At 39.5% G+C, this 25,660-nt stretch overlaps 2 protein-coding genes across 18 annotated transcripts in view; one reads left to right on the top strand and one right to left on the bottom strand.

The window, feature by feature from the left end:
- Window positions 1-787: 787 nt before the first annotated feature.
- dcp1b (decapping mRNA 1B) lies at window positions 788-11,750 on the bottom strand. Of its 4 annotated transcripts, XR_013820739.1 has the most exons (11): window positions 11,546-11,750; window positions 10,358-10,516; window positions 10,115-10,155; window positions 9,730-9,857; window positions 5,668-5,734; window positions 3,697-3,820; window positions 3,444-3,566; window positions 2,728-3,357; window positions 2,340-2,498; window positions 1,370-1,647; window positions 788-915 (listed from the first exon to the last, which is right to left on the bottom strand). XR_013820739.1 is itself a non-coding variant. In XM_079868061.1 (10 exons), exons 2-10 carry the CDS (start codon window positions 10,499-10,501, stop codon window positions 1,567-1,569), a joined length of 1,497 nt encoding a protein of 498 aa, XP_079724187.1. In that variant the 5' UTR covers window positions 10,502-10,516; window positions 11,546-11,750; the 3' UTR covers window positions 893-1,566. The 4 variants fall into 4 exon arrangements, 3 of the variants coding, with proteins under 3 accessions (XP_079724187.1, XP_079724188.1, XP_079724189.1); XM_079868061.1 differs by having other exon boundaries at window positions 893-1,647; XM_079868062.1 differs by having other exon boundaries at window positions 893-1,647; window positions 10,358-10,511; window positions 11,546-11,744.
- Window positions 6,391-25,660, top strand: part of cacna1c (calcium channel, voltage-dependent, L type, alpha 1C subunit) — a 129,463-nt gene continuing 110,193 nt past the window's right edge. For 10 of the 14 annotated variants that reach the window (XM_079868039.1, XM_079868043.1, XM_079868035.1 and 7 more), the window contains exon 1: window positions 6,391-6,870. In XM_079868039.1, coding sequence (XP_079724165.1) covers window positions 6,744-6,870 — 127 coding nt within the window. In that variant the 5' untranslated portion in view covers window positions 6,391-6,743. Of the gene's footprint in view, window positions 6,871-13,858; window positions 14,583-25,660 lie in introns of those variants that run through there. The other 4 variants (XM_079868037.1, XM_079868038.1, XM_079868047.1 and 1 more) reach the window with 1 other exon arrangement.

Below are 25,660 nucleotides of genomic sequence, written 5' to 3'. Positions count from 1 at the left end.
GCATTAAAAGCAACAGACAACAAAACTGCAGCACACATAGTATAAACCGAATGACATAGTTATCGTTCTTGGTGTGAATGGGCCTTAAAAAAATAAAAAAAATAACAAAAAATAAAAAAAGTCCTGAGATAGAGGACTGTATAAGACATCATGCTGGCCAAAGACCGCTTTGTTTTTATTTAAGCCATCAGCGAGTTGATGTGGATATGGTTTAGACAAACCTGTCAACATGCATGTAAGATTTTTTCATGTTTTTGAAAGAAGTCTTATGCTCACCATATTTGATAAAAACTAGAGTCAAAACAGTAATATTGTGAAATAATATTGTACTTTGAATTTTCAGCAGGTGTTAGTGTCACATGATCCTTCGGAGATCATTCTAATTTGCTGATTTGCAGCTCAAGAAACTGTTCATATTATTAATTTTGAAAACAGTTGTGCTGCTTAATATCTTTGTGGAAATGGTCATTTCTTTCAGAATTTTCTGATGAATAGAAAGTTCAAAAGAACAGAATTTATTTGAAATAGAAATCTTTTGTAACATAAAATATCTATATTGTCACTTTTGATCAATTTAATGCATCCTTACTGAAAGTATTAATTTCTTTCAAAACAAACAAAAAATATCTTACTGAGCTTAAACATTTGAATGGTAGTGTATAACGAAACCTTTCACAGGCTTCAGCCATAACAGATCACATGTAGCATGTTTAACTTTACTAAGCCATTCATTTGCAATATATGCCAGAACTATAAAACCAATAAGATCAGAGAACATACACTTTATGGGGTGTTGAGACATTATTTTAATAAGAAAAACAAATGGAAGAAAATAAAAATGGTTTTAAATGTTAACCCGTTGATTGGAAAACACTGATGACATGGTATTGGGTTGTTTTTTAAAAAAAAGGGAACCTAAAAATATTCCAGCATGTTGATATAAGAACAGAAGTAACACCATAGAAAAATAGAATATATGTATGTATGTACACTCTTGTTTGTACATTTAAACAAAATCAATTTTCAATTTAAAGATGTGATTAAAATGAATAGACTCTTCCTGCTGGCTTGTGAAGGGATGAAGACGCTTTCTGTCTGTGTTGGCTGTGATTTGAAGATGATAGAAACCAAGACAAGACATGTTTGTCTTGTTATTCGTCATGTTATTTCTATTATATTTGAGGCTAGGGTCCTGTTTTTTTCTTTTGTGCGTCTGTTTAGATATGCAAAGGTAAAAATGCCTTCATAAAAAGAAGAATGTCTTTCCATCTCAACAGACAGCACATTTCCAGCCCTGATGTCTGAAAGCTAAATGAAATTTCCATTATAAAATTCTCCTTCCAAAAAGTAAAATACTTAAGATTCCCACTTGTTAAAAAATTTAAATTCTAAAATTCATACAATTTGCAACCAAACTGGTTTTCCTGTTGTGAATCTGTTGCTGAGGAGCTGAACTCATTGGACGCTACACTCAGAACAGTAGGGTAGTCCTGAGATGGGATGCAGATATGTGTTCAGAGCGTGAAAGCTGCATGTAAATGAACATGCTCAGATGGTGTTCCTGCTTTAGAAAGGTTTCGAGCTGAAGTCTGTTGCGAGACGGGAGACGTATGCTTCATAAATGGTGTCCAGGAATGAGGCATCATTCTGAATCACAGAAAGAGAGAAACAAATCATTAGAGGCAGTGCAGCGATCAGTCAAACACACTAAGACTGAGGGTCCCTTTTGATAAAAAAAATGATTAGGCATGCAAAAAATAAATAAATAAAAATTGCTGGACTTAAATAGAAAATCAAAAATTCTATTAATGTTAGATATACTACTGTTCAAAAGTTTAAAATAATAATAATAAACTAATAATACTTTTATTCATCAAGGAAGCATTCAATTGATCAAACACAATTGTATAAATTGTCAGTAAAGACATTTATAATGTTGCAAAATATTTATTTTTACTACTAAATATACTACTAAAAAAGTATCAGTTTCCACAAAAATATTCAGCAGGACGACTGTTTTCAGCAATCAAGAATGATTTCTGAAGGATCATGTGACACTGAAGACTGGAGTAATGGCTGCTGAAAACAAGCTTTGCCATCACAGGAATAAATGAAATTTTAAAATATATTCAAATAGAAAAGTAATTTTAAATTGTACTAATTTCACAATATAATATATAATAAAATACAATTTTATATATATACACATGTATGCAATTTTTTTTATATATACATTTATTTATTTATATATAAACTGTTTTGAGTCAAAATGTTGGTGCATCTCTAAATGATATTATTAATATTGTAATAATCCAGAAGGACATGGGTTTGGTTCTAACCTTGATAAGGTGGATCAATGTAGCCTGTAGTTGAATCTTGCTAAGTGCTCTGGGTTCAGCTGGTTCTGGTTCTGCTCTCATGGCTTTAGTCTGGGCGAACACACTGGGTGACAGGAGGGTGGGGGCTATAGTTGCTGGGATACGCTGTGGTGAGATCACCTGCACCCACACCCACACACACACACACACACACACACACACACACACACACACACACACACACACACACACACACACATTAAATCACAGGTTCCAGATACAGGATGCTTCAGAATGACTTGCTAATTATCTGAAAGTTGAAGATGTCTGTGTAAGGAGCATAAATGCAACAGATGCCTAAAGATTCCCAAATAGTTTAATCAAAATAACTGACACTGAATTATTTCACCTGAGTCAAATTGGGTTGGCTGTGACTGGAGCTGCTGACGGTCAAGCTGGGCTGTAGGAGCTCCAGATGGGGATGGAGCTCTTGCTCCTGCTGTACCAACGTGAGCCTCTGCAGAAGCTCATGAGGAGACACCACATTCCCTGCCACTCCAGCAGTCGGAACTTTAGTTGGGACATGGATCAGGTGCTGAGCCAGTGCCGGCCCGGAGGCTTTAGCCATAGGGTGGAATTGGGGCCCCACTCCACACTCTCCCTGACTTAATAGTAAGGAAGGCATGCCAGGGGTGCCTGCCGCAGGAGGAGGGTTCATTAGCAGTTTTTGTATTGGGTCAGGCTGGTTCTGGGCTGCCCCGTTTTCACACAGACGGCTCTCTGGGGATTCAGACAGAGGCTGCAGCAGCGAACCAGACATGAGCTTGTGGATGGCTGGACAGTGCTGCATGGGGGTGCTGGACACCACAGCGCCCCCTGCCGGAGAAGGATCATCATAAGACAGGGAGCGGGCCACCGCAGACCGTGCTGGACCTACCCTGCTGACAGATGAGCTGGGCTGTGGTGAGACAGAGTCCGGCTTTGACTGAGCACCAAACAAAGTGACAACTGAGAGGTGCTTTGAGTCCATTTCTGCATCCTAAGAGAGAGTGAAACTTTTTTTTTTTACACATTCAAGCATTTACAGAACACAAACTGAGTCACAAACATGCTGAGAGATTGCACCTGCTGTATTTGTCCCTGAATGTGTGCATCTTGTGCTGGTTTTAGGGGAATGGGTTTGATCAGATGGGGGTTTCCATAGATGACACCACCACTGCCAATTTCTTTCGGCTCGCTGAGTTTTCCCTAAAAAGAAAGAAAAGGGGAAAAAAAACATGAGAAAGAAGTGTACTGTGCACTGGTGACCTCTAGTGCATATGATGCACCTTAATAGTTGTGTAAGAAAAGAAAAGACTTTAAGACTTGTGTGTCTCACCTTGTCATAGTCATCTCGTGCTTTAGTAAGCATCTGCATTATATCCACACCCTGCTCTGCTGATCGTGGAGAGACACAGCCAGTCGCTATTTGTGGCTGTAAATGCTGTTCCAGCCCTGCCAAACTGACACACACATAAAGAAAGAGTGAGTGTGTGAGAAAGTGAGAGCTAGAGTTAGAAATCAGCAATCCGTTCTTGTTTAACTGTTTATTGTTTTTTATGAAGAAAGCAAAAGATTGTAGTGACATTTGGTTTTGTTAACAGCTTTTGATTATATGCCAAAATGGAACAAAGTATTAAAATACTCAGTGTTTCCTCTGCCTCAAAAAGAACAAAATATCAAAGACAAATTGTTAGTTTGAAGTTGGAATTTATTGTGATGAGATAAAAAGATTGGGTACTGCTAAATCAGGGATGTCTAATCCTGCTCCTGGAGGGCCAGATTCAAGCATATGCTGCGTCCCAATTCGCATACTCTCCGTCCTAAATATTATTCGAAATTAGAATTAGTATGTCCCAAATTGTAGTATGTTGAAATAAGTATTCCAAAGATACCCCGGTCTACTTTTTCCGGTTAAAATCTGAAGTACAGATCCATGCACACTCTAAAGGCTAATATTGCCCACAACCCATTGCATGTTGGACGAGAATTTTCGATTAGAGCAACAAACATGAATAAAAAGTGTTAAAAACCGTCAAAAATAGCAAATGTGCGAGACTGACAGTTAAGTAGAGAGGTTTATAGAGTTAAGTTATAGAGGTTTAGTAATTACCGTAGTCTTGAGATGACAACACGTGACATTCTGTTCAGAGCTGTTCATGTCCTCGGACTGGGAATTATGCATTTCTATGGCAACACTCAACGCCTAAATTAATCTGCAGCGGTCAGGTGGTACAGCATTGTGAACTTTGTGAAAGATACTTTTGGTCATTAACATTTAAAGGCATCATTACGCAGTTCTCTGCATGAAAGACCCACGACTGGCAGATCGACGCATTACTTAATTTCTCTCCAATACAATAGGAAATTAAATAAAATTGAATGTGGAGAATTTTAACTGCGAAAAGATGATTGACAGGACAGTTTAAATAGTGACAGGATGCACATAACTAAGCGACAGAGTGGTCCGTTAAAGACGCAATTATGATGAATTAGGTCTCAAAGCTTGCCTATTTTTCTGCAACTTACTCAAAAGTATGTCCTTTTTATTCACAAAAACAGTACATACTTTTAGGGCAGGGTTTCTCAAACTCGGTCCTGGAGGGTCCTGCACAGTTTAGCTCCAACCCTGATCAAACACCTGAGCAAGCTAATCAATGTCTTCAGGATCACTAGAAACTCACCGCTAGGTGTGTTTGATCAGGGTTGGAGCTAAACTGTGCAGGACAGTGGCCCTCAAGGACTGAGTTTGAGAAACCCTGTTTTAAGGCATAGTAATAGTAGCCGAATTGGGATGTAGCAAGAGTTTAGCTCCCGCCCTATTTAAACACATCTGAATCAGCCAATCAAGGTCTTCACTCTTCAGTATCACAAGAAACTTCCAGGCATTTGTGTTGAAGCTTAACTTTGCAGGTCAGTGGCCCTCCAGAAGGAAGATTAGACACCTCTGTATTAAATCAAGTTTTTTATTGCATTGTCCTCGTCATTTGCAGCAAAACAAGTGTAGCCCAATTTGGGAATGAATGAATTATGAGTAGGCTCTTGTAGTGAAAGTCTAAAAAAGTTAAGTCTTGAATCAGTCTCAAATGTATTGTTACTATGTAAGGTTTAATTATTAGACACATTCTGGAAATAAAAACATTAACATGTGTTAAGTATATGTTATGATTCATCATAAATGTACTAGAAGACTAATTAAGAAAACTGTTAAGGAATAGGAATCATTACATTTAATTGAAATCAGAACCAGAATCATCCCAAGTTAGAGAAGAGAAAGTTGTGTGAGTTTGCAAATAGAGGAAAAACTCACTTCTTCATGAGTTCCGCTATACGCTGACAGTCTTCTTTATCATAGAACCAGATGCCAAAGATGGACACTGCCAATATATACACACACACAGATTAATATAAACATCAATCACATTTAAATCAAAACCAATCATGATCAGAAGAAAAAACAAATGTTTAGCACATGATCAGAATAACCAGTGGAAAAGGACCAGTGAAACTGACAGCATACATGCACTAAAAATGCCATCATACATACACACACTCCACTCTAGCCGACATTCCTTTCCCAAACAGTCCAAACTCCCAAGTGCCCAAGCAGAACTCAAGCCAACTGCTGTGCCAGTACACCAAAATGTTTTTAAACACCAAGATGAAGTCTTCAGATGCGTGTATTAACAGTCACTGGTCAACCGTATTGGGAACAGAGATTTCAGTGATGGCTTCAGACTGTGGTTCCTCATAAATCCCTTATGAACTAAACTTAGAGCCTGGTGCTGACAGCTGAATCAGGACCTGTTCCATTCACCTCCAGAAGTAGCAGAGTGATAACAAAACCCAGAGCAGTAAAAGAGAGAGAGAGAGAGAGAGAGAGAGAGAGAGAGAGAGAGAGAGAGAGAGAGAGAGAGAGAGAGAGAGAGAGAGAGAGAGAGAGAGAGAGAGAGAGAGAGAGAGAGAGAGAGAGAGAGAGAGAGAGAGAGAAAGAGAGAAAGGGCTGGTGCTATATTCACAACCGTTCATTCTCAGAGCAGAGTGCACCACATGGGTCAGCGCCTGGGGGAAAAACCCAAACAAAATACTGCCTGGGAACCGAGGAACACATCTCAGAGGGCGTAAGAGAGGGGGATGAGAACAAGGAGGAGGAGAGAGAGAGTGATGAGAGGACACGGCAAATGCTTTTGATGTTGAACTTCGCAAAACACAACAAAGAGAAAAGAAAAACTGATACCCAAACTGTCTACCCTCGCTCGTGTCAGAGTTTCTGAATGGAGCTGAATCCACACACGCACTGAGGAGACTGTGAACTTCTGACCGACTTCAATCTGTCGACCAAAGCTTCAATCTGCCGAGGATTCAAGTCTCAGAAAGAGAAAGAAGATGTTGCGGGGGCTGTTCAGTCGGCGCAGGCTGAAGCACGAGCGACTGGAGGAGGAAGTGGAGGTGCGGTTCAAAGGAAAGCTTGTGTCGGAGAGAGAGCTGGGCTACACGTTTGTGCGGCCAGGAGGTAAGAGCTTCGTATACTTAACAGTCCTGCTGAAAGACTCCAGCTACACTGTCACAAATCACAACCACAACACTGCGTTTGTTTAAGAGACGAGCTGACAGAATCCAGCACCCTCGGCACATGAGGGAGAGCGTTGTGTAGAAGATAAACAGTGCAGGTCTTACTTCCCATTGTCTAAAACCTCATTAGTGGTGTTTGCAAATTATTATTGTTGCCCATACCAAGTATTAAAAAAAGTAACTCTGCAACTGTTTGTTCAGTTGGGATATGAACAATACCTCAAACTAGGTCTGCATGATTTGAAAGTGCTTTTTTTTTTTTTTTTTTTCCAGGTTTACACAGTTTGTAGGGCTGTACAATTTGCCAATTTTGTGATTATATATCATTATGGTAATTATATAAAATAATAATAACAATAATAATTATATAATAATAATTACTATTATTATTACTACATAAAAATGACAAAAAACACTAAATAAATTACTTGAAGTGTATTTCTCTTAAATAAAAGGAGTATTTAAGAAAATAATATACGGATCATTTTATTTTACAACTATAAAAATTACAATGTTATATTTATGTCTTATTTTTTTTTGTGAACCGAGCCACTCAAAACACTGGCAGATAATGTGCTGCTTCACTCTAAAACACGCAGCGCATTTATTGAATTAAAACAGGCAAAGGAGATTCCTTTGACTTGCATCGAATGAGGGACAAAAGCCATATCTAGAAACCAGAATAGAGTGCAGCAGGAACGATTCTAAAAAACTGTAAATTAGTTTTTCCGTGCTTTTGGTTCCATCACCTGAAGTCAGTAGGTTTTTTGAATGGGTTTGCTAATAAGTGGGAAAATAGGACGATAGAGGTTTTCGGGTACATTACAAAACTCATCGACTAACTAGTCCGCTTTTACAGCCTTGTTGTGTTTATACTTGCTTTTATTTCAGGCAGTTGTATTTACACACTTTAAAATTCATAAACATTAATTTGTGAAGATTATCTTGAAGAACAAACAGTGTAAGATCCATAAACTTTTGTTAGGTCACAGAGCTTATTTTCTGCAATAATCCAAAAGTCATGGGAAAAATCCTACAGGCTTTTTGTTGAGGGAACCATGATGATGTTAACTTCCAGTTTGGCCTACAAAATGATGTCTTCCCTACAGAACTCTATCATTGAGACTTGTTGGTGGGCTCTTTTGACTGTAAGAAACTACCCAGAACACCCTAGAATGAGCCAGAACACCTTAGTAGTCACATAAGGTATCAATGAACTAAGAACCACTTAAAACATCTTACCAACTGCAAAGCAAGGCTTTGGCTACCACTCACAACATTCTAAAAAAACCAAAAAACAGTAATAATTTCTATATGCCGACACGGAGGCAGCGAGTATAAAGGTTCCCGTCAGACAGTTAGCAGTAGCACAGATTTTCATGGACTGTTATGGACTGTCTGAAACATCAGGATCTACAATGATTCATGTAATCAGCCTGAAGTACTTAAGGCTTTTCCGCATGCACTCTATTTGCAGGTTTCTTTATCATGAATTTCCTTGGAAGTCTGTGCATGTGTGCGTGTGAGAGGGGCTTGTTATCTAATCACGATTGGCTGGTCGGGTCTGTGATGCTGGCAGGAAACTGGAAGAGAAACACACACACACTTCTCTGCACCATATAAGGCACTGTGGCTCTGGAGCCTTTCATGCAGGCAGGCCTGCCAGCGATCTCTGATCTCCCTCTCCACACACACAGACGCCAGTCTGACAGCTCTCTCAATCCAGACACACTTTTATTGCTACAAGTTCATTTTTTGAATGGATACAACCGTGTGCTCCCTACCCTGTTTATACCTGGTATTAACATCCGTTTCCAGCCATCTGTTTGACACTGGGTGCTAAATACACACCCAAATGGGGTCCAAAACATTTTTGAAATTCATTCACATCAACCACATTCAGGGTGGTCAAAACCATTGCACTTATAAAGCCCAAAGTTAACTTCCCTTGTCCACATTATGCACGGTCGGCTGATGTCTGATTTTTGTGTCTGCGCTCCCTTGTGCGTGGATTTGCAGTGATTTGAACACGGAAAATGAAGTATACCGGGGTCTTACATGCTCATGAGTTTGAACAAAGCAAAGAACCACCCATTTCAGATTCAGATTCAACTTAAGTTTATGGAAATAGTACAAGGTGTTAACATTGATGTCTCAGCGGACTACTTATAATGAAATCACCCAAGACGGGTCTTAATAACAGATGTAAAGAGAGAGTAATTTTGTTTGCTGAACACCAGAGTTTTAAATTTCCCTGAAAGCATAGACCAAGAAATAATAGATGAACTCATCTCCCAAAATGTCATGTACAATCCCTCATGAAGGCATTCTTGTAGCTTAAGCATTAGAGCATGGCACTAGCAATGGCAATATTATGGGTTTGATTCCTAGGGAATGCATGCACCGTTCAAATGTATATCTTGAATGCAATGCAAGTCACTTTCGATAATACGGCATAAATGTAAACGTATAATGCACAATCCGTTTTTTCTTAATCTGGTCTGTTATAATATAGACCAGGGTTCACCAATCTCGGTCCTGGAGGGCCGCTGTCCTGCAGAGTTTAGCTCCAACCCCAATTAAACACACCTGAACCAGCTAATCAACGTCTCACTAGGCATACTAGAAACTTTCAAACAGGTGTGTTGGAGCTGGTTGGAGCTAAACTCTGCAGGACAGCGGCCCTCCAGGACCGAGATTGGTGAACCCTGACATAGACATTTCTGACATGGATACTTTACTTTCATCTCATTATGTAAAGATTCATTTATGAAAAACATATACAAATATAGAGACTTACGGCGAGCATTCCTGTACAGGAGAAATGGATGCTGCAGCTGGAAATCTAAGTCTTTTGTGATGGGTTCGGTCAGGTTGTCCATACTCAAGCGATTCAGGATGGTGAAGCCATGCCTGGGGGAGGCAAGCCTGATGCACAGAAAACTGACATTAAAACTCACAACATGAGTGGGAAAATAAACCTTACAAGTCTGAAGGACCTAAACATCTGTGAGTGGGAGTTCTGCCGTGTTAGTGCAGTCAAGTGTATTATATCAGAAGGCTGAAGAATATCATGAAGGTTATTTCTGTGATCCTTTGAACCACTTCAGATATTTAGGGCTCTGATTCAAGACCACGTGTGTGTGTGTGTGTGTGTGTTGCTTCACTGCTGAAAACATACAAACCTGTTATAGACAAACAGAGTTCCCTCCACATCTGTCTTTTCCTGCAGAAAAAAATTAAACATTTGTATTTTTCTATTTATTTAACATTAAATAAATCCAATTTATTTTATTTTTTTACATTCAATCATTAATATTTATAGCTTCTTACACAATAGTAATTAATATGCAATTAATACTGTCATTAATGGTAAATAATCTACCATTAATACGGTCATCATTAATGGTGTTGATATCAGTGTTTACCCATTCATTAGTGGTATTGTTGAAGGTGTAGAGTGCTACTTGGCTGGCCAGGTCTGTGATACTGCTGATATAAGGATCGAGTCTCTTCAGGGCAGACAGACTCATGGACAAACAGTTCCCGACGCCTCCTGTGATTGCAGTCATGGCTCCAGCCCTGTTCTAGAAATAAAAACATTCAAACATTCAGACTCAAGATTACAATTTAAAACATTCAAATCAAAGAGTTTATTTCCGAAAGCTGTCAGGCCGCTCAATAAATAGTCTTAGAAAGTAACTATTACCCCGCAGGCAGTTTGCATGCACACCATCATAGCCAGCCTATTAGGAATATTTTTACAGAGCTAACTTACTTCACAGAAATAAAAAAATATATTTCAGTTCAGTGTTATTTATATTGCACATTGTGTTTTTTTTTTCTGCATACCTGCATATTGTCTTGTATATATGATCAAAAGCTGTAACGTTACCTACAACAATCTCCACCAGCCCAGTTGTCTCTCAACTCTCAATAGTTAGCTTTTTACCTCTAAAAATGTACATATAAAATTGAATAAAAATTATAGATTAAAAAAAAAAAAAAACGATCAAACCTGAATGTATTTAAATATTTGATAAAAGTAGGCCTGTTGAAGTTGTGAATGTCATTACATTTAACAGAAATAAACACAAATCAGGGCTGTATGTTTATGCATTAAATTAACGGAATAAAGAAGGGATTTTTAAAACAAAACAAAAACAAATGGGTGGCACGTGCCCGTGCAAAACTCACATTCACGATGAAGTGCGGTTGATAAGGAGATCATATGCGGTTGCTACAGTATTCTGTTTGTTTACTTGCCCGGGTCAAAGGATCCCACCCCAAAGTATTTTAATGTATTCAGACTACTTGATTTGGTTCGGGTCGCAAGCCAAGCCGTAAATGCGATTGCTTAGAAAATAGCGCGTCTCAATTTGAGTCACCATTCTGTAGCACATTGTGAAAGTAAAGTACACACAGAACTTTCATATTGCGGGGTAGCAGTTACCCAAATCCCCGCCAGTGTATGGAAAATAGTAATACTGATGCTAATACTAATACTGACCACTAATAATGGAATAATTCATGCATCTATAAGTTTACAAATAAATAAATGAGGCCTTGGTGAGCTGCTGTTGCTCCGTTATAGATCGAACTGGAGTGAAACTTACCTGCACTTCAAATATCGCACAAATCCTAAAATTCCTTTAAAACGAGGTCCAACTCTGTAAAATAGCACGGAGGCACTTTATTTCACGCTCCGGTCTACTGGTATATGTTTCCAATGTTCTGCGAATCAGTAAAACAGGAATATAGAGCTTCATTTCACTTATCTAACTCCTGACCCACTGCCGTTCTCGCCATGTTTTCGCTGACAAGAAGACAGAACGAGCTGATCGCTGAGAGGGTGCGCACACAGGAAAAGTAATCAATGAGCGCGAATAACCGATGAGCCTGAAACACCGCCCCCTACAGCTGTATTGAGCTCACCTGAAACCCCACCAGACCTTTAATTTACATCATGGCCATTGGTAGTATACTAACGAAGTGAGCTGACGCTGCATCCAGTGGAGATATTGAGGATTTGAAATTCTCGCATTCCTGCACTATTCCTGTTCTGGTAGGCATTTTGCAATTGTTTTGTTTGAATATTCTCTCTAAAACATATTTCGCAGCCCAGAGGCCATACGTTATACTGCCTTGCTGCAGTTTTAATAGTCAAACCTCTGTCATTTAAAGGTGGTCATTTTTTGAACGGGTCTTCACATGGAAATCATGTTTGTTTTATCATTTCCCCCATACTATCTGACTCTTTTGACTTAATAAATTGATCAAGTCTCATTGCAAATGATGCATTTTTACAATTGCATGATGCTGCATTCCCAACAATTGTCACACCAGCAACACAACATAAACAAACAAAAGCCGAGTGCACTTTCAACTTAGGACTCTACATTAAGGTTGCAACAGGGAAAACCTAGAAACTGAATGGTACTATTGTGCCCTTGAGCAAGACACCAGGGTTGCTTCAGGGTGACTGTCAAATTATATAGTGTTTTCCAAGTCAATTTACCATCTAAAGGTCACTCAACAGCACTTTACTCACACGCCACTAGAGGGCATCACTACACAATTCCTCGTGGTTTATCATCGTTCTCGGCAGGATTTTAAACCTTTCCCAGAAAACAACACATCAGCCAGTGCAGTTTTTTTTTATGTTAAAAATATTCAGTACACATACTGATCAAATTTTGTTCGAAAAAGTTATTTAACTTTGTCAATTAACATTTACTTTAGACCTAAAACAAATAGGTTAAGAAACAGTATACAGAAGGGAAGAGGATGTGTGGCCTCAGTTATGTTTAGTTAATTTGTAAATTGGTATAATTATAGTGTTAGTAAAAGAATCATGTAGAGCACGACCACTGTTGTATATCATATCCAGTGTGCAGACAGACATGATTAGTCTTGACATTTGAAATGTGGGTCTGGAAGAGGATATTTGTAATCTTTTAAGTGGCGAATTAACCTAACAAATTTTCCTTCTGCACCGATGCCCGTGATTCTCTGGATCCCTGGATTCCCAGAGGCTTATGATTACAGGGTGGCACCGAAAAACACTTTGCGAACTTTTCCTATGTGCTTTGTATAAGCATACCAAAGTTAATCAATTATTTGGGGATGCTGAAGGGAAACCGTTGACCTCTGTCTTGAACTTTTGTTCAAAGAACTTGGTCGTAAATTAAATGTCCGGGAACCTTGTTCTTCCTTCATCCAGGGGAACATCGGACAACCTGCAATTCTGAGTGTCTCTTCTTTCTTATGCATTATGATTGTTCTGACTGATTGAATAGGCCTATTCAAAACAAATTCTGATGCACAGAGAGTGAAAGCGCAAGAGAGAGAGAAAGGATAATCTGGGGCCAGGGGTGTCTCTTGGGATATGTGAAGTTTTCTCATGGCTGGAGGGAGGGACCAGGGAAGGGCCTGCTAAATTCGTACAAGGCCGTTTGCTGATGAAAGATTCTCAGTCATCTTGCAGAAATTCCCAGGCCCCATCGTCCCCTTTATCAGAGCCCGCCAGTCCTCAGGAAACCGCTTGTCCTGCCATGGGAGTATCAGGTCGGTTAAAGCTCTGCTGAAGGGAAAAAAATTGTCCCGGCACCTGCTGCTACTGCATGGGGAACTCAACATTCACCCATTTAAGTGGCATCCCAGCAACCAGCAGGAAGTGGATAATGTCTAAACATGGTGCATGGAGCCGTGACGGTGAGCGTATTTACACCAGATTCGTTGTGGTACAAATCACCTTCTCAAATGTTTCTGGACTGTAAAAGAAATTGACACGCTTCACTGTGTTGGAGCTGATTTGACTCGATTTCCCCAAGTTTGCTCTCTCCCTCAAGAGATACAGCCCCGTGTGGAAAAGCGTGGAGGATTTATTCTCCTTTCTAGCGCAGTCACATCTGGAAGCAGTCAGGGAGTCTACAGGGGAGGGGGTTTGGTCGTCAGATCATTGCAGAGAGGCTGGTGGTGTGCGCTCTCTCTCCGCAGGGCCACAGACTGACTACTCCCCTTTCTCTCCAATATGGACTGGACGCGGCCGATTCTGCACTCTGTTTCCTAACGAGGCGCGACGCAAACTACGCCTGTTGTGGAACATCTCAGATGGAGTCGATCATATGCGAAGATCGAAGCCCGTGAGATCTGGAATATACACACCTTTTACCTTTTGCTGCGCTTTCTGAAACGGTCTCTGAAACTACGCCCGCTTTTCCTGCGCTTCTTCTGGCTGTTGCAGCATCATTTTCGAACCTTTTCCGAGCCAATCGCGCCGATTTGATTATCGATTATCAGCAAGCGGCGCTGGTATCATGTTTCTTAGGTAGGGCCTGGATGTTCCAAAGATGCACTGGTTCGTTTTCTTAGGTGGCTCCTGCGAATATCCTTTCCTGATCTTTAGCTCCATAATGGGGATCAGGTAATATTAACTAAGCCGCAAGAGAAGGAATATCTTACGCTTTGCGTTTTTCATTTTTTGCTTCCCCCCTTTTCTTTCATTTCTTTCCCTTGGGTTGTTTTTTCCTACCCCCTTCTCTTTTTTTACAACCTTTTCTTCATTCACCTTCGGATAAAGCTGGACCACATATATGGTAAATGAAAGCAAAAACATGTACATACCGGAGGACACCCTTGAAAACCATCAAGGTAATTTTTCCATTTGTCTTCCCTCTGTTTGGAAACTGTGTGTGTGTGCGTGTGTGTGTGTGTGCCATATGGATGTGTTGGGGGTGTATGATGAGTGTGTTGGCATTATCATGGGCATGACGCGGGGGTGTACCCGAACCTATCCATTTTCAAACACACTATGCGCACTGAAATCGCTTTTGGAGGACGATCAACAAATGGCATGAAATATAGCCACTCATGCCCGACAGCTATTCTAATATTATTTTTGGAGGGAAATGCATATATGTAGTTGATGAACTTGTTGGTTGGCTCGTGCGGCTGCTTATGGACACGCCACGGCTTGATCATGTATCATGTGGTCACAGACGCGCACACAGATGTCAATCGATTATCCTGTCAGCTGCTTCAGACTTAAAATGGCCTTTAATCATTTTGTACGGCCAGACTGCATTGATCACAGTCCAACAGCTCAAATGAACTCGGGGTGGTGTCATCGGCGCATCAGTGATTATTCTGTTCAGAGCATCTCAAATGGTGAAATGAAGCACCATCACTCATGCCCCCTCATTCTCGTGTTCATCTGTTGAATTTCATTTCTTTTGAGACAGCTGGTGTGGCGCAGCAGTCTCCACAGGTTGCGTGCTTTTAACGCTTGCGCAAAGCGAGGAGTCTCAGTCTTTTCCCTTTACAAGATTCCCCTCCATCCAGGGCCTCCTGTTGGCGCCGTGGCAACGGAGCTGCCGACCCATAGCAACAGCGCGGCTCATGATAAGCCCGCTCCCCGCGCGCGCACCTGCCGCACCTGAGTGAACAAACGCATCCGAGCAAAACCTGTAAATTGCGGCCAATAATGCAGCTCCGCCCCTTCAGGCCCACTGCACATCTGTCATGCAAAAAGCTAGTTGATTATGACAACTGAAATAATGATGTTTCTTTTGCACTGTGTCTGTGAGGGACAGTTGTGGGTTTTCATAGCCGATTGAATACACTGACACACACTCTTTGTTGGGATTAAAATAGAAACAGGGCGACAATGATGGGAAAAGGATTTAGAGGGCCAATTTTAGATGCTTTGTTGTGTCAGCTTTGACAGTAAACGTTTATCTTTTGATCTGCATGTCTTTTTGTCCTATTCAGATTTGTGTCTTAATGTTGAAACGTTTCTGATCACTTTTCAGTTTCTTTAAATGTGCACTGAGTAAATGTTTGCTAAGTCGAAAAGTTGTATTCCTAATGACACAAACAAAGTTTTTGAGAAATATTTAAATGATGCATTCTTACATAAATTATGGTCTTTTTAGACCAAACTGTTTTATACTGCTTGAAGCAAGTCACCCCATTATGGGCATGATCACATGACCAGCTGTGTCAGGCAATAGACTGTTACTAATAATAATTATTGAAATAATAATATTAATCTATAAAGCGCTATCAGACACTTTACAAAGCATAAAAAAGTATGCAACACTGTAGAGAGAAAAAAGTACAAAAAAGCAGCCATCCACTTAACTTCCAACAATGGGAAAAAAAGTCATTGAGATTAAATCCAAGAATTTTATATTATAAGAATGTTTTATTAATGTGTTTGGTATGAGACAGGGAAAAACTTTGAACAAAACTGAAAGATTAACAAACTTCATGCCTCCAGGCCCAAATGTTTACTGTTTGCACCTTTATCATTATCTAACTAAATGATTTACCTAGCCTTTAGTAGACAGAGTAGGAGTGGTGGCCTGTAGCCCAGCAGATGTTCATGTTTGTGTTGTGTTGTCGTCTACCGCTGCTGACAAGGACTTGCTTTCAGGTAAACACAACCTCAGTCAATCACAGGTCCAGGGCAGTGCAACGTATCACAGCCAAACATGAACCTCTTCTGCTGTACAAACACTCAAACAGCAGGAAAATGGAAAGCGTGTTTTGTGCGCTATGATACACCGTCACTTTCTGGAATGTTAAATATGACTCATGAAGTGCTTGAATGTCTGTGTCTGAACAAGCAGTTACTGAGAAACACACGTTTTGTAAGATTTTTACTCTGCAGTTGAGGGAAAAATGCAGAATTAATGAAATCATTGCTGATGTCACAGTCATGCCACTCTGCTGTAATGATGCTATTGAGTTTTCCTGTCACTCCAGTCATTTGAGGCTTTCTCTAGAACGTTGTTACAATGTAGCAGGAGGAGACATTTACGGAGTGGCTTTAAAGGTTTTGCGAGTGCTTAGTATGTGTATTCCTTTCTCTTTGGCTCTTTTTTTCTCTTGAAGGTTGTTGGTTCCCTTGATGCTCACTGGTAATGAGGGTGGCATTATCTTGCTTCTTTCTCGGCTTTGTGCCAGGTTAATTTGACAGGTAATTCGTGTCATTAGCTAAATGAATATGTTTATGATAGATTTCAAAATGTCTGACGAGCCTCTAGGACGCCATCTCGGATGACTGTCTGTCTGTCTGTCTGTCTGATGGGCGATCTGTCCCGGACTTTTCCTTCTTGTGCAGAATGATCGAGCATTTATTGCTTCTGTTTCACTGTCAAACACATGCAAGTGCACCCAAGTTATTCGATTCCTGGAATACGTTTGCTAATGTTGTTTGTTCAAAGCGTTGTTTAATGTTTATCTAACGAATATTTAAGGCAGCTAAACCTGGATCAACATAAATCCTTCATGAGCGCGGTGAAGTCGAGAAAGTTTTCAGTTTGTTTATTGCCGTGGCTGCAACTAAGAGCATCTGCCGTCACACAGAGATCGTCACCAGTTTCTTGCCTTCCACATTTGACGCTGTGTATTCTGAAACGTAAGGACAAAGATGTGGATCTTTACAGATCCATTTGATTTTGGTTCCTGTCTAACGACTTATCCACTTTAGCATTTTCTATTTAATCACTATTTATTCACTCAAATCTGAAATGTAATTTGAGATGTGTAGAAATATGCCAAAGTGTATTAGGATGCCAAAGTAATTAGGCTGCATTGCCTGCGAGACTTCTCAATCTGCGGAGCAGTTGGTGCTGGTCACTGTGGGATTGTGGGACACATTAGGTGTCGTAACATAACAATCACAGGAGTGCGTTTGGTCTAAGCAACACTCAGGACTTATTAGCTGTCTGTAAAAACACGCATGTTGAGCACAAATCATCTGCTCTCGCTTCTGCTTAACATCAGTGCTTGTGTTTCTAGCCAGAGCGCTTTCATATATGTTTACTGTATTTAAATGATTGTGGCATGTTACTTTAATATGTTGGTAATCACATGCTGGACACTGTAAGTAGTCATTTAGCAAATACTTTTATCCAAAGTGACTCACAGTACACTTGTTGCTTTGGCAATCCCCCTGGAGCAACCTAAGGTTAAGTGCACAGTTGTGATTACTGCATAATTTGCTCATAATACGGCCAATATCATCATTACTGTAATGGAAAATTTTTAAATGGTTATAATGCTCTATTTCTGTTAATGTTGTATGAGCATTTTTATGAAGAATATATGAATAGTTCTTGTCTGTGAAAGAGTACGCTAGGGTTGGTGGCTGCCAATATGCTGTTATTTAGTCACTATGAAGTGATTTTTACTGTGTTGCAATGTTGTTTTACAATATTACCGTTTTAAATTTTGATCAAATAAATGCAGCCTTGGTGAGCATAAGAGACTTTCTTCAAAAAAACATTAAAATGTCTTACTTTCCCCGACTCTTCAATGTGAATTTATGCTCTTTTTTTCCGCTCATCAGGTTAAAACCATAAATTTGAACATAAAAACAAAAAATAAAAATAGCACATCCTAAACAAGTTAGAGTTATAACTCATGTTTGTAGCACAGATGATGTTGTAAAAGTTTCATGGCAAAAGACTGATACTTAGAATTAGGGATTTTAGGGATCCCTAGACTCCCATGTATTTAGACACACAAACATATGCATGGAAACACTCTTTCTGCATGTTTGATGTGTGTGCACTCCACCCAGCTAATAAAACGTATGTTTGTGTATGTTTGGTCCTCTTCTCCCAATGGCGGTGCTCAGTGTCAAATCCAGAGCAAGGAGAAGTAGATAGATGGAAGAATGACAGACTGCATGAATAAATGCGTATATGTTAATAAAGCAGAAAACAGCTGCTTGTGACACATTGGCACCGCAGGCACCCTCAGCATTATGGGAAATAACCAAAGCCCCCCGTTAACATGAGTCAGCAGCGGGTCACGACATGGGAGTCTAACAACCATCTCTCACTCCTCTGAACTGTAGTCCCCCTAGCAAAGACTGCATGAGTGTTTGCGAGCTCTGAGCGATCTGTGCGTGAAAAGCTCTGAACTGCGCTAAACGAGTTGCGACTGGTCGTAATTATCACTGTAACTTCAGTTCATCATCTTAATATTTCGTCAGTAATGGTTTCCGTATGAGAAGCAGTGTTTCTGTGAGCGTTTTGGAAGTACACTTGGATTTTGCACACACAGTCTTTAATCTTTAATCTAAAACTAAATCTGCCACGTCCTTTGATTTTGAAATGCTTGTCCAGTTCGAGTGAAAAGCTCTGTTGTTGACTCTGCACTTCGTCATACTGTATTATTAACACACACGGATCACTTGTTTATTGGTGAGCAGCTTCTTGTTTAATTGTTTTACTACATGAAGTATAAAACGCATCACAATCAAACGTTTAGATTTTTATGGGCTATACAAAAATTTAGGCAACTAGATTTTTAAAATTGAAAGAAAAAAATCATAGCCATGCCATATTGCGACTGGGTGCCAGTGTGTTTCTGATGTGTTTGTGTGGTTTCCAGGATGTTTTGAGTGGTTTCTAGGTGTTTTCTTACTAGCCAATCCCCAAAGGTGACCAGATATCCTTATAAAATCTTCACAGTCCATGTTTTACAAGCCACATTCCATAGACGGAATTACAGTCAGGATGTCATTTGTCTGTATGATTAGTCTTAGCTTTGGTTTGATTGCTATAAATCGATATTTTTAACTGACATTGCTATGATCCATGCTTTTTTTTCTCAAAAGAAACCAGCAGCAGCATATGTGCCTAAAGTAACAAGAGTGGGTGGGTTAGGTAGTTCTTTGACAGCAGTACATAAACATAAAGACCAACTGAGGGGTAAACTGAAAACATGATGGAACTAAGTTATACAGGTTCTTATTTTATTGCCCACCTTCTGATAAAGTAATTTATATGATCTAATAGCTTTTAAGTACAAACCTACTCACTTCTGGAAATCTGACAAACCATTTCTATTGCCAAGCATCTTAAAAGCTTTAAAAGGAAAGAAAAACATATGCTGCCTTAAAAGTGGTAGGAAGTCACACTAGACTTTGACTCCGCAAAATTTCTAGGCCGGGATACTGCAGCGGTTGCAAAATGTGGTGACTACTTGTTTGAACCGCACAACACGGAACATTTATCAGCTCGGCCCAATAAACGGCGAGCCTAGAGGAGGTGCGTTTGCATGCGGACTGATCCCGATCACGCGACCGTTATTAAAAAGAGCTGCGAAATCCAGTGAGAAGCATTTGAATTCGGAGCAGAATTCTCTTATCTCTATTATAAGCCCACATATGTCTCTGTGATTTAAACTAGTTTAAAGCCAAATGAAACAGTGCTGACGTTTTCAACAACACTGACGTGGGAAACAGGAGAAACATGTTAGAAGGCTTTTCACTCCACCCAGCATGGATTTACTGTAGGAACAATATTTTGACGGAATATAATTGCAGTATTTTTTTTCAATATATATATATTTTTGCATTTATATTTATACTAAATGTGTTTAGGCTACTGTTTTTCATAAAAAAATGCCATAGTTTTATAGAAGACAGTTATTTTTGCATTTATAAATGAGTTTAGGCAACTGTTTTTATAGAAAACATATTAGAGATGCACCAATATGGAAATTTTGGCCAATACCGATAACCGATGATTCTTTGTATTTGAAAGCCGATAACCGATATATTGGCCGATAAATCTAAATAATTCTTTTATATGATTTTTGAGAGCCTGATTACAAAAACAAAAGTCTCACCATTAAAATACACAATTATAATGTTCTCATTATGGAGCCTATATGACAGACTGGCACATATTTTGACTGTATTTTCCTTTTTGAAGTGGCGATCAGTGCGCATCTGAAGTGTCTCAGCTGAAGGAAAAATTCCACAATTTATCGGCTTTAATATATAGACGGATAACGATAACATTAAAAATGAACATATATATTGGCCGATACTGATATGGTGGCCGATATATTGTGCATCCCTAAAACATTTTTTTTTTTATCATGGTAGTGAGGAGCCTTGCATGATTTTACCTGTGGTTACCACGATCTAGTACATAAAGTAGATTTGAGAGCTGTCGAGTCCAACTGTCAGAATATTTAAATGTTTCCCTATAAAAATCAGGATGTTGACAGATTGACAGATGTTGTTGATTTAAATAAATTTACATTTGCATCCTAACTTAAACTCAGTGCTTTACTGTCAAATATCCATGAGACGAATGATGTTATTATTAGTAACTGCACTTATTTGTGAAATACAATAGTACAGTTTTAATTATTAGTTTCAGTCCCCTCACCCGGTAGGCTACTACTGTAGGTGCTGATGCCACCATCTGTAGAAATTGTTGGCACCGGTGCCACTGTTCTCATGTGTTAGTCTGGCAGAGATGTGCAGGGATTTGGGTTTAATGTAAAAGTTTAAACAACAAAGGCCCTGTCCCAAATGGCACACTCCGGACTTGTGGACTTCCTCCGAGTCCACACTTTGGTGACGTCATGTAGTGCAGACCTATAGGGCCCTTGGCGTGAGTCCATGAGGACGCATTGAGAGGTATTTTTGGGACAGACTCGATCGTCACGCCGGAAATAACGGTCTGGGGTGCGTTTCCCGAAAGCATCGTTGGCCAACTATGGTCGCAAGTTCATCGCAATGTCCATTGAACTCTATTGGTAACGACGGAACTTGCGACCATAGTTGGCCAACGATGCTTTCGGGAAACGCAACCCTGGTTGTTGTTGGACAGGAGAAATCACATTTTTGCGCTCCGATGTCTTATCTCGATGTCAACTACACAGCCTAATTTTACAGTTCTGTATTTTGATATTATGCATGCCACCTGGGCATTAGACAATAGATACATCATGCTTATTTAAATGATTTATACAGTTGTACATAATAATACATAATGTTCCATTTGAACTAAGATTACAATTTTAACACATAATGAAACTGTGCATGAGTTTCAGATGAATTTACAGGTTTTAATATTCATACTATGTTTACATATGACTCAGTAAAGCCCTGACATTCGGTTCTATTTATTTAATGAATCATAATGCGATCGTATTATTCAACGCGCTATTATTATGTTTGAGACATCAACCACTGGTCGATGACCATAATGTTTGTATAAACTGTAGGTAACAACTGGTAAATGTACATCTAGGTCATAAAAACCGTAATATTTTCTTCTCAGCCATGTCAACAATTGTCCGTGAGCGAAATCTCCTCCCAACTGTTGTCTGATTGGCCTTTTGCAAGGATTCCTGGGTAGCTGAAAGTGTGTGGAGCCTGCATCTATGCGGGCTTCGCGGAAGATCGCTTCAAGGGTACAAAGGGGGCGCTGCTGAGCACATTTCAGAGCGTTAAAATGCTGAATGGAACGGCCTACGGACTCGTAGACTCGGCGAGCACGCGCAATTTAAGTCCACAAGACCGAAAGTCCACATGAAGTGCGCCATTTGGGACAGGGCCTAAATCAAGTCGAAATTTCCCATTTTCTAAATGCATCATATTGATCTTACTGTGAACGATTCAGCTATGCATATGACATCATATTTTTTATTAAAATATCATAGCTGGGTTTTCTGGTAAAAGACATACTGGTGACATACACTGTATGACATAACTTCTTTAATCATTTAGTCCGCTAAAATCCCATCCCTTCACAATCGGCTGCAAGCTTGCATTCAGATCTGCCTTCATCCAATCAACAAAAACCGATGAAACCATGTCCATGCCCAACATGTTTACAGTTTCACTGGGATGTACATTACTACTTCTGTTGCATCGCAACCTTAGGTTCAATTTAAGTTAAATCACACCAGGTTGATCTCCCGTTTTATTGTCCACCTTGCAAAATCAAGTTTGATCACATAGTCAAGTTTTTTAGCACACTATTGTGTCTGTATATAACTTTCAAAGTTTAACATCAGTGTAGTGCTAATTCCCAATAATAATAGTTGTCCTTGCCTAATAATGAGTGATAAAAGACTAAATGAGACTGCATGTGAGATAAAGAGTTGTGAAAGAGTTAAGAGGGTTCTTTTTTCTCCTCTAAAATGTGGGTGGAAGTGTGAGTATGGTTGTGTATGTAGGCCAGGCCTGATGCATTTGCTCTGAGTGAATATCAGATCAGCTCCCTGCAGACTGCCGTCTCTTTTAAACCATCAGTCGTACAGCACACTGCCTCGCTCAGGATATTAACCAGCACCGTGAATAATGGCGAGAAAAAGAACCAAATGTTGGCCCGCAGTTGATTTTCTTCTTGCGTCCTGTGTTGGTTTTGCAGCAGATACTGTGTGGGTGTTGAGTCACATCCAGAGAGCAAGAACACACGGATTGCAGGCCTGAGGTGGAAAGAACAACCGTCAGAAGGTTTAGCGGGAAGTCTGACCTTGGGACATGAGAGTGGGGTCTTTTGCCGTGGATGTTACAATATTTCCTGTCTCCTTCGTACCCCATCTCTTTCTCCTCTGTCTGTCTTTAGCTGTCCCTCCTGCTAGCGGCCTAGTTTAGGTGGTGCCGAATTCTCAGTGTAGGTTGCATGTTTAATTCATCAGTTTGAGCTTCGCTCCGCTATGAGAGCAAGACTTTATGGGTCTTTATGACTGGCACTCAGAGTGCACTTGGCAATAGTAGCGCATTTAGCACATGGCCTTGACCTGATCTCATCTAACTCACCCAGGTGTCCTCATGTGCACAAGATTACAGTTATTCCCCTTACCTGGGTCTCATCGCAAGTTTCATAATGGTTTGTGGGAGCTGAGATTCAAGTATTAATTCAGTCTCATGACAATTTGTAGCTATTTTACGTTTTGCCAAATTGGTGGCAATTATGGATTTGTACGTTTGACCAGCCCACTGACAGTTATGTTTAGGGATACAGGTTCATGTCTTGTTTATTTATTACAAATTGTACATATTTCAGTCAATCTCATCATACAAATTTGTTCGAAGAGTAAAATAATTATATTTTGCCATGAGATCCGGTTGGTCTCATGACAGTTTGTAAATACTTGGTGAATTGGTTGTGATTTCTGAATTACACTTTTGTATGATCCCCTCACACCCCCATGAGAGTTAGAGTTAGAGGTGGATGTTCATAGTGAATTTTGCCTACAAATCTTATTTTTTTGCATGAGTCAGATTGTACGAATTCATTTGAAGTCATCTCTAGTTAAGAATTCTCATGTGATCAGGTTGTATAATTTAGATTTTAAACGCATACACTAGGGTTAAACCTAGACCCTAAAAAACCTAAAATATCCATAGTATTTCTTAGCCAGGCCAATTACTGTACTTGACCGATATTTGGGTTTATGTTGGTGCAGTTGTATCTGCTGGATGAATAAGAAGTGTTGCCTCACCAATGGAAATACACAAATTCATTTTAAATATTTAAAATTCTGAGTATACTGTACATTGTGTAAAATAAGCGTTTAATTCATTTCATAAGTTTTATGTACATCTCATTTGCTGTTATAAAGTTGTATTCTATATACATAGGCATTATATCACCCATCATCTACCCTGATTTCTAGATATCTGTATTGGCCACTGAAAAATATACATTAGGCCGTTTACACAACACCTTTTCCACAAAAAAACAGAAAACTATTTATGTGTTTTGGCCTTTCATTTACATGACAATGGCGTTTTGGGAAAAAAACCTTTCTGTTTTTAGTACATCGTGTGAAAGTAAGTACCCTTATATTGAGAAAATGTTTTCGACTCAAGACCCTGGAACACATTTTCAATAATCAGACCTCCCGATTAACATAATTAATGATGCATACACTTGAATTTTAATTACACATTGGTTGTATATTGTATTCTTGTTTGGGGTTATTGAATGAGGGAGTGATGGATGTGTGTATTTGTAGGGGGAATGGAGTGGTTTTCCCTCCCAAGATGGCAGGGGCATATTACATCGAGTGATTTATGTACCACGTCAGTCATGCCAGCGTCACACACAGTCTGAAACGACTGCTGCTCTTGTGTCTCCATCAAAATCCACTCAACCCAACCCTGCCTGAAATATGGCCGAAAAACAGGCCCCAACTCAATTCTGTGATGAATCTGAAACAAATTCAGTGATTTTCAACTTTTTAAAAAACTATTTAGTTTGAAATATTTTGATTGAGATGTTTCGCAAATCTGAAACAAAATGAGTACGTTTATGCTTAATTTTTTATTACACGTCATACAATTTCATTTGAATCATTCGCACTTAATACGAAATTGCAAATTGCTTCATAAAACTCGAAAAATTGTTTTCTCGAGATTGAGTTTCTCTCTTGGTGAAAAAGTTTTTTGCACGATATACTCACATCCCCCTAAGTGTAAGGTTTAGCAGTGGGTTCAGGTCTTCATGACATTTTACCTACAAAATCAAACATTTAGTTCGAGACAGATTGGACAAACTCATTTATTGTCGTGTCTTGTCATGCCATGCTTCATCTTTTGTCAATCCAGAAAACTCCTGAGCATTTCCTAACAGTTTCTGTCATGCATGTTAATGGCATGTTGTAGGTCTTTAGTTTATTAGAACTATAATACACTCTATAGATGTTATAAGGCAGATTTACCACATACAGGATAATTACTAAATGCCAGCTTCTCTCTGCATCCCTGAGACAAATGTTTGTTCGAGTGACTCAAGGATTTTCTGCCCTCTACCTGCTGTCTGTTGCTCCCTGCCTGTCCTCTACCAGCTGTCTGTCCCTTTCTCTCCCTGTCTGATATATTCCCGCAGTCTGTCTCTCTTCCTGTCTGTTATCCACCCACTGTATGTCCCTCTTCTGCATGTCCATCTCTGTCT

The sequence above is a fragment of the Squalius cephalus genome (genome assembly GCF_949319135.1).
Source record: "Squalius cephalus genome assembly, chromosome: 4".
Classification (NCBI taxonomy): Eukaryota; Metazoa; Chordata; class Actinopteri; order Cypriniformes; family Leuciscidae; genus Squalius; species Squalius cephalus.
The sequence above is the reverse complement of the archived record's forward strand: the minus strand, read 5'-3'. Positions and strand labels throughout refer to the sequence as shown.